The 8,605-nt window shown below is 65.1% G+C and overlaps 1 protein-coding gene across 1 annotated transcript; it reads right to left on the bottom strand.

Annotated features, from left to right (window-relative positions):
* Positions 1 to 4,288: 4,288 nt before the first annotated feature.
* PLPPR3 (phospholipid phosphatase related 3) lies at positions 4,289 to 7,142 on the bottom strand. Its single transcript, XM_061466661.1, has 7 exons — positions 6,999 to 7,142; positions 6,703 to 6,888; positions 6,445 to 6,574; positions 6,127 to 6,322; positions 5,990 to 6,047; positions 5,624 to 5,797; positions 4,289 to 5,545 (listed from the first exon to the last, which is right to left on the bottom strand). Exons 1-7 carry the CDS (start codon positions 7,071 to 7,073, stop codon positions 4,298 to 4,300), a joined length of 2,067 nt encoding a protein of 688 aa, XP_061322645.1. The 5' UTR covers positions 7,074 to 7,142; the 3' UTR covers positions 4,289 to 4,297.
* Positions 7,143 to 8,605: the final 1,463 nt, after the last annotated feature.

Raw genomic sequence — 8,605 nt, 5'->3', positions numbered from 1 at the left:
GAAAACCCATGTATTGTTTGTTTTTCCTGGCTTCTGCCTCTTTCCCGGGCCATTCTGCCTTCTCTTTCGTGTGATCCGATGTTGCCTTACATTTTCCCTCTAACCTGCAACCTGTTCGGATGCAAAATAACACGAATCTTGTACTTTTTTTCAGGGTTTTTTGTTTAGTTTTGTTTTTTTTTCCTGCAAATTGTGGACCAAAGTTTGTTTTTTAATTGTCTTAGTGTGTTGCAAGTCAGGATTTCCTGGCTTAGTGTGGGAGCTCTTGACTTGCCTGGCACTGAGTGTTTGGAAAAGTCTTAACTTGCCGTAGCTCCTCCCTGAGCTCTCAAGGATGTGAATTGTACTGGAGAAGCGCGTGAGGTCTGAGTGAGGGTTCAGCTTGGGCTGCTGACAGGAGGGGGGGTGTCTGGCTGCGGCGTGGAAAACCAGCTTCCTTGGAAGCCTTGCCCCACTTGTGCCGGCGCCACCGGGTTTGGTTACCCCGAAACGTGGGCAAAAGCCTCTTGCTGCAGCTCCGCGCCTCCTTGCCAGCACCTCAACGTTCAGGAGGGCAAACCCAGGCGTCTGGTGGTGGGTGTCCCTCCCCAGGTGACAAACCCATTCCCCTGCAGCCCTGGGGCCGGGCTTGGATCTGAAATGTGTTTGAGAAGCCTCTCCCAGGGTGTTGGGAAGAGGCTGCTTGGAAGGAGACTTGCCCCTGGGGGGGTGCCTTGACCGCTGCTTCGGTCACCCCACGGGCTGGAACCAAGTGCAGGCAAATGGAGGTGACCCACGACCAGGCACCCGTGGGTCTTTTCCTTTGGATCCCTGTGTTTGCATGTAAAGAATGTGAGTAACAAAAGGGTGTACATATTTATACTTTTTTTATACCTGTTGTAAGACATGAGGGGGCAGCAAAACCCGGTTTTTTTATGGTGAAACAGATGTATTGTATATTTTGATAACAGCGATTCCAGGTTCAGTATTGCGGAAGGCGGGGTGGGGAGGGGAAGCGTTACCACACCATCAGAATTCCATTGCCTCTTTCAACGAATGTTTGTAATGCAAAAAGAAATGAAATTAAAACTATTTTATAACAACCTTTGTACCTTTCTGTAGCTCCATTATTTACTGTTCAGATTGTAGAAAGCAGTTGTTGGCCAGTCTGTACTTGTGCTTTCAATAAATTTCTTCTGTATTCTTTGCTTCTGATTTCCCTCTCTCTTTATTGTGCCTGTTTTGCTTCTGATTTTTCCCTCCTCACGTAATTCCAGCTTGGTTTGTGTTACTGGGATCCTCCTCGTGCGCATCCATGGGGAGCGGGTGGTGGTGATGCCCGAAAGGGCACTGGGCTGCGTGTCCTATCCTGACCAGCCATGGAGCGGAGCTGCGACCTGGCACTCTGCCTTTTTTACTTCACATTCCTAAACTTTCCCTATATTCTAGCTAATACCCATGGAATAACCCACTTCCCAGTCAAATACTCTCTAGTTTAATGCTTTAGGTGTGTTGGAGCTTTCTGGCTGGAGGGCCTGCCGCTTCCCGGCCAGCATGAGCGGCATTCCCTGCTGTCTCCTGCAGGATTCTTTTGGTTCTTGGACCCGTTTGTTTCCCCACGGAGCAGAGCTGGGGTCTTCCCTGTGTGCTCAGCTTGGTTAAAGCTCCTTCCCAGCAGTCAGCGTTGGGCCTGGGGCCCTTAGGATGTGCTTGGATGCCATGGAGCAGCCGGGAGCTTTGGAGCAGGAGTCTGGAGGAGGATGCCCAGGGGCAGGGGGAAAGGTGGATGGATGAATCCGTCAGTGGGAAAGAGCTGGTGCTTCCATGGCTCTGCTGTGCTCTGTCCTTGACCGCATTCCCTTTGTGCCCAGCCCATCAGTGCGGAGCATGGAGCAGCCTCCAGGGTTCCCAACCCCATCCCTGGGGGAGCCTCCGCCTGCTGGAAGGAATCCCTGGTGTTCTCTGAAGTGTAACCGGGTTTGTGACGGCTGCTGGGGTGGGAGCACGGCCGAGCAGGACCTGGCCCTTCCCATGGGAGCGAGCTGCTCCTGCCCCCTGCAGCCATGCGGTTGGTGATGGTTGACGCCGGGGTGGTCGTTACAACCTCAAGGGGTTGAACCCTAAAGCAGCACCGGCATCCGCAGCTCCCGCTGCCGGCCTGGCGCTCCAGCAGCTCCCTGGGGATGCTTTTGCTTCCCATGCCCGTCCCTGTCCCTCTGGCATCATGGCTCATTAGCTCCCTGATGCAGGAATTGCGGCCTCCCAGCGCTGCCTGCGGGCAAATATTGATGGCGATGGGGCTACGTTGCCGTGGAAACACGGCAGCTGCCGACGAGGATGGATCCTGCCCATGGATCCACAGGAACGCCCCGTGCGTCCCGGAATGGCCCCGGTGGGGTCAGTGTGGCCCCGGGATGGGATGGGATGGGATGGGATGGTCTCTGTCATTGTTCCTATGGGATGGGGCAGGGGATGGGAGCTGTGAGACCCCCCCCCGCCCCGTCCCCAGCCCAGGGCCAGCGCTGACCTTGTATGTGATCAGGACACTGCTGTGACAGGGGAGGGGGCTCCTCAATGGGAGACCGGAATGTTTCCCAGCCTTGGGAGGATGGGGATGGAGAAGGATGGGAATGGAGGAGGATGAGGATGCAGAGGGATGGGGATTGAGAAGGATGGGAATGGAGGAGGATGAGGATGCAGAGGGATGGGGATTGAGAAGGATGGGAATGGAGGAGGATGGGGATGGAGAAGGATGGGAATGGAGGAGGATGGGGATGGAGAAGAACGGGGATGGAGGATGATGCGGATGCAGGGGGATGCGGATGCTCCTGTTCCCCCAATGGGGCCCCAAGCATCGCTGCTGGGGGTGCTGCTCCCCGGGGGGGGGGGGGCTGTCAGTGCTGCGGGAGCCGTGCGGGGCTGGCAGTTGCCATGGAAACCGCTGGGTCAGAGGCAGCGGGAAGCGGCGGTGGAGCCATCGCTCCCCGCAAGGAGCCGCGAGAGCGGCGCCGGGGGCTGCTGGGACCCCCCCTTCCCTCCCACCCGGCCTCGGCCACCGGCTCCGCTTCACCCCCCCGGGCTCACCCACGACCCTTGTGCTGCTGCCGAATGGTGCTGAGCCCCCCCCCCCCCCCGCCCCATCGCATCCCCCCAACCCATTCACTGGGCAGGCGCTGCCCCCGATCCTCCCGCTAATCCCGGGGTGGTTTTTCCCGCACGGAGCCGGGGTTATGCAGGATAATCCATATGTTTGCAAGGCGAAGGCTTTGGGATCTCCACCGTTAATCCAATTGGCGCTGGCAGTTCGGTGCCATGGGCCCATCACCGGGTGTCGGGGCGGGAGGGGAGGCCACACCACGGGGAGGCCCATGCGGTGCCGGATGCTGCGGTGCTGGATCCCGCGTTGTCACGGCAACGCGGTGGGAAAGCGCAGCGGCAGCGACACGGGGAGGAGCATGGGGGACCCCAGGTGGCCACATCTCCTTGGGAACGGGGGGCTCATGCGGTGCGTTAGGAGCATCCTCCCCCCCACCAAGCAGCTCCCCCATGGCAAAGGAGCCCAGGGGGGGAACATCCACGTGTTTATTTGCTTTCCAAACCACGGCCGTTCCAGCCATCGCCCAACAAATGCATTCACAGCCTCCAATCCCCCCCGCATCCCAGCCCAGGGCTGCTGCCGCTGCTCCTGGGGTCAGAGCTCAGCCCCAGCTCCCCCTGCGCCCACCCCATGGCCCACCCTCTCCATCAGCCCATGCACTATTTACAGCCTCCGTGTGCCCAGAGCCCCGGCCCTGGGCACCCCCCCGTCCCCCTTCGTCCCTCCCCAGCACTGGCACGGGATGTGGGGCTGCGGGACCCCCAGCATCCACAAACTAGGGCCCGCTGCCCCACGGCAGCCCCAAACCCCCAGCACCCCTCAATCCAGCCCCCCCCAAAGCCCTTCAGCATCATTTTCCCCCTCCCACCCCCCAGGAATACTCTTCCAGAGCTGGAATAATTTATGACCCCCTCTGAAATGTCAGCACCATGTTAGAGAGAAGAAAAACGTCCAAAGTGCTTGGAGCTGCCCAACCACGGTTGGGGGGCAGAGCCCCCTGAGCCTCCCCAGCGCCCTGGTGGGAGCAGGGTCCCACAGGGGGGCTCCCACACATCCCGGCTGCCTCAGGGTCCGCTGTGACCGTGCTCGGCTGCATCCTTGCGCTGCTCCATCACCCCAATGCCACAGAGACCCCATCCTCATTCCCCCCCCCCCATCACCAGGAAGGGGGGGGGAGCCGTGGGGAAGGCACCGGGGTCAGAGAGTGGGGGGGGGGGGGCCTCAGTCCTTAAACCTGCGCCCGGCTTGCATTTTCTTGTAGTAGTGGTCCCCATCGCTGTCCCCCTGCGCCTCCCGCTCCGCCGCCGGCTTCCTCCGCAGCGTGGACTCGCGGCTGGCGGTGCCCGGCAGCCCCTCGGTGTCCCCCCCCCGCTCGCCCCCGGCCATGGCGGCCAGGCTGCCGTAGCGCGGCTCGTCCTGCTCCATGTCGCTGATGGAGGAGCCCGGCGAGACGCCGGCGCTCTTGGCCGGGTGGAAGCCGCGGAACTCCTTCCCCATCTCGCCCAGCTCGTAGGCATCCGGCCCCTCGGGGCCCTTGGGCCCCGATTTCCACTCCCAGGGCCCGTTGCCGGCGGAGAGATGGACGACGGGGTGATGGGGGGCATGGGCGTCGATGGTGATGATGCTGGAGCTGTCCCGCTCCGAGGGCGAGCGGTACTGCGAGGAGTCGGAGCTGGTGGACGACGACGACGTCTCCGAGTGCTTGGGGGTGACGGAGACCATGCCCTGCTGCTTGGACATGGCGATGACCTGCATGAGGCGCGGGGGGTTGGCCACCCGCTGCGCACCCCCTTTCTCGGCCACCATCACCCACTTGGCCCTCGCGGCTGCGCTGGCCCCGGCGGGGACCCCGGCGCCCGCCTGGGTCTCCTCGGGGATGTGCACGAGCTGCGAGGCGCCCGCGCGGGGCTGGATGAGGACGCGGGGCCCCACGGCCGCCCGCTCGGCCGCGCGCGCCTGCACCGTGGGGTACAGCGACGGGGGCACGTCCTCAGCGGCATCCCCGGCACCACGGCCCTGCGCCGCCTCCTCCGCCAGCGTCATGCTCCGGCCCTCCAGTGACTTCTGCTTCCACTCGGTGATGAGCTGCTTGGAGCGGGAGGCGTCCACGGGGACGTGGATGGTCATGTGCCGGCGCGCGGGGTCGTCCATGGACGGCGTGTTGACGCGGGGCAGGGTGTTGCTGAAGGTCACCATGTTCTCCTTGCCCATGGGGCTGCGGGGGGCCAGCAGGTCCACGTCCACGCTCGCCCGCTTCAGGCTCCCCAGGGAGTTCTTCTCCCGCGGCACCGGTCGCGCCGCCTCCTCCAGCCGCGCCTGCGGGTTCAGCTCGTCGGTGCTCACCGACTTGTTCTGCTGGTACACGGAGTCGTGGCCCCGCTGCGTCAGCGCCCGCAGAGCATCCTTGGCCGGCGCCGGCACCGGGATCCTCTCGGTCGGGGCGCGGAAGTTGCCGACAGCGTGGAACGCCTGCGGGAGCGGGAGCGCGGCGTCAGCACCGGCCCGGTGCCGCGGCCGCGCCGAGCGTCCTGCCCGCGCAGCACCCACCAGGTAGGCAGCGATGCCGGAGCCGATGAGGAAGCCCACGTAGACGTCGGCCGGGTGGCTGCGGTACTGGGTGATCTGGGTCAGGCCGCAGATGCCGGCGGCGATGGCGAAGGCGAAGACCAGGATGGGCTTGAGGAGTTTGGTGCTGTCCGAGATGATGGAATTGAAATACATCTGGTGGCGGCAGCGATGGGGCAGGAAGAGGCCGTTATCCGCGGCTCATGGCACCGGCACGCACCGCAGCATCCCCCTTCCCCAGCCATGCACATGGGTGCGCACGGACCCAACCCAAGCGCCAGCCAACCCAACGCAGACACACGTGGGCCAACACGGAGCCCACGCCGTGCCCGAGAGCCGGGAACTCACCGACACGTAGACGGCAGCGAACGCCGAGAGCGTTGCGTGCTGGGATGGGAAGGTTTTCCTGCGGGAAAACTGCAGTGCTTGGGATGGGGCAGGAGCGTTGGCACCGCGGCACGCATGGACCGCCCCCCGGCACATACCTGGCAGAGAGGATGGCGTGTTTGTCCGTGCCCGAGCAGATGTCCTGGGTGATGTAGGGGTTGGCATCGCAAGGGGTGCCCAGCAGCGTGTAGTTGGGCTTGCAGACGGTCAGGAAGAAGGGAGCGTGGTAGCCGGTGGCCAATTGGATGACGTCCGTCACCAGCGCCGTGGCACAGAGCCCGAACACGTGGACCCCTGGGGACAGGGTGGCACGTCACTGCGGGTCACCCCTCTCCTCTGTCCCACATAGGGTGGTCAGGGCTCAACACCCCCCCCCCGGGCACCCACCGTGCGGTGCCGGCTCCTGCACAACGTACCCACAAACCTTACGGTGCGGCGCAGGAAGGAGTTGAAGTTGCAACCGCCGGCGTTAATGCTGCCCTCGGCGCCGGCGCGGCCCTTCAGCCGCGACTGCAGGCAGTACACGATGCCCTCCCCAACCATGATCTGCGGGAGGGACCGGCAGCTCAGGGAGCGCTTGCCCCATGGGGAGCAGGGGTCTCCCCACACCAGGACCCCAAGCCCTAACCAGGCTCCATCCTCACACCCCCCCCCCCCCCAACCCCGGGACGCACCGATGCAGCCGGCGCGGCGAAGGCCAGGCTGAGCAGCATGAGCAGGGGGATGAGCTCCTCGTTGGTCTCCACATAGGGCATGGAGAGCGCGCGGTCGTAGCACTGGAAGCCCACCTTGGCCGGCTTGAAGAGGTCGGTCAGCTCCAGGAAATAGAGCGTCACGATGGAGGAGGCCACGATGGGCAGCTGGAGCCGGCGGGGGGGCAGAGTGTTGGGAACACCGCTCCGCCATGGCACGGTGCCCTGCCACAGGACCATGGCCTGGGGAAGGAGCCCCCCAGCCCATCCTCACCCACCTCCACGAAGTAGAAGCAGGGCAGGAGCGTCATGCTGTCCTTGGGAGCCCTGGTCTTCTCCTTGGCGGGGATCATGGTCCTGGGGTGGGAGCCGGGTGCTGCTTTGCTGTGGGGCCGCAGCCTCACCCCCAGTTCTCAGCCCTATGGGGGGGTCCTGGCTCATCTGGATGCTGCTCACCAGGTACCGGTACCATGGGGCTGCACCGGGCAGGGGTATCCCCACTTCCCCCCCCCCCCTTCTTCCCGGGGTTCCCCCCCAGCATCCCGGGGGTTCCGGCCGAGCCGGAGCTGTGACAACAGGTGGAGTGGAGGCTCTGCTATCGCGACAGGCAGCCGCGATTGTGACAGGCAGCGAGGCTGCTGCGGAGGGCGTGGGGAGGGGGGGGGGGTGAGCTGCCCATAGAGTAGAGCAGGGGATGGGGGTCCCCGCGCAGCCCGCGACCCCCGAAACTGCCCCTGACTGCGAAAGGGGTGGGGAGGGGATAACGGGGATGGAGCAACGGGGGGCAATAGCGGGGCGGAGCAATACTGGGGGCAATAACGGGGGGTATTAACGGGAGGTCATTGACGGGGGGGTGTTAACGGGGGGGGGGGGGTGTTAACGGGGGGGGGGGTGATAACGGCGGGGCCGGGATGGGGGGGGGCTCTCCCGGCCGTGCCGCAGCCGCAGGCGGGGGTCGGGCCGGGGATGGGGGGAGTCGGGGAGCGGCCCCTTTGTGCCCCGCGGTCCCCCCCCCCCCTTTAGACCCCCCCCACTCACCTGAGCTGCGGCCGGCGGGGGGGGGGGGGGGGGGGGGGGCTCGGGAGCTTGGGGGGCGGCGGCCGCGGGGCTCCGGGGCCGGGATGCTCCTGCCTCGGCGGAGCGCGGGGAGCGGCGGCTTCCTCCGCCCCCTCCTCCTCCTCCTCCTCCTCCTCCCCCCCCGCCCCGCCCCGCCGCTCCCGACCCCTCCCGGGGGTCGCGGGCGGGGGCTTGTGGGGGGGTCGGGGATGAGACAAAGGAAGGGGAAGGCGGGGCTGGGAGCAGCGAGCGGGACCGCCCCCCCCCCCCCCCCCGCTCCGCAGCCGGCACCGGGGGGGTCCCAGGCCCGCACCGAGGCTCCCCCGCCCCCCCCCCCCCCCCCGTGTGCTGCGGGGAATCGGGGTGCCCCCCCCCCGATTTTCGGTACCCCCGAAATCACCGCCCCCCCCCCCCCCCCCCGAGCTGCTCCAGCCCCCGGCGCACAGCGGGGCTCTGCCGGCCGGGGCACCCCCGGTCCTCGAGGGCAAACCCGGTGAGGCCCCTGCGGCAGAGGAGCCGGTGCCGAGGCCAAGCCCCGGTTCCCCCCGTCCCAAACTTGCGGTGGATCCCGGCCCAATCGAGCCCTGCCCGGTTGCAACCCCTCCCCCCCCCCCCCAGGCTCACGGCCCCATCTGGGCCCTGCGCTGCCCCGCACCGCGGCACCGGGCGCCTTGTTCCATTTTTGGCCCTAAGTGGGCAGAAATCTCCCGTATTTAACGTCTAAATCCCGAATCCCTGGAAGCCGCGATTAAGCCGCTCTCCCTGCGGGGAAATCCGCGCTTTGAGCCGGACTCTTCCACCGCGATGCTCCGGCCGCATGGACCGCCCA

Source organism: Pezoporus flaviventris, unplaced genomic scaffold (assembly GCF_033815535.1).
Source record: "Pezoporus flaviventris isolate CSIRO_AGI_PZ_B2104156 unplaced genomic scaffold, CSIRO_AGI_Pfla_v1 ptg000043l, whole genome shotgun sequence".
NCBI lineage: Eukaryota > Metazoa > Chordata > Aves > Psittaciformes > Psittacidae > Pezoporus > Pezoporus flaviventris.
Note: the sequence above shows the minus strand (reverse complement) of the source record. Positions and strands in the feature narration are given on the sequence as shown.

Excerpts from the sequence above, each read along its gene's own strand:
- PLPPR3 (XM_061466661.1), bottom strand. The coding sequence starts at position 7,073 with ATGATCCCCGCCAAGGAGAAGACCAGGGCTCCCAAGGACAGCATGACG. Across the intron at positions 6,889-6,998 it reads CCTGCTTCTACTTCGTGGAG|CTGCCCATCGTGGCCTCCTC; the intron begins GTGGGTGAGGAT and ends CGCCGGCTCCAG. Across the intron at positions 5,798-5,989 it reads TCGCTGCCGTCTACGTGTCG|ATGTATTTCAATTCCATCAT; the intron begins GTGAGTTCCCGG and ends TGCCGCCACCAG.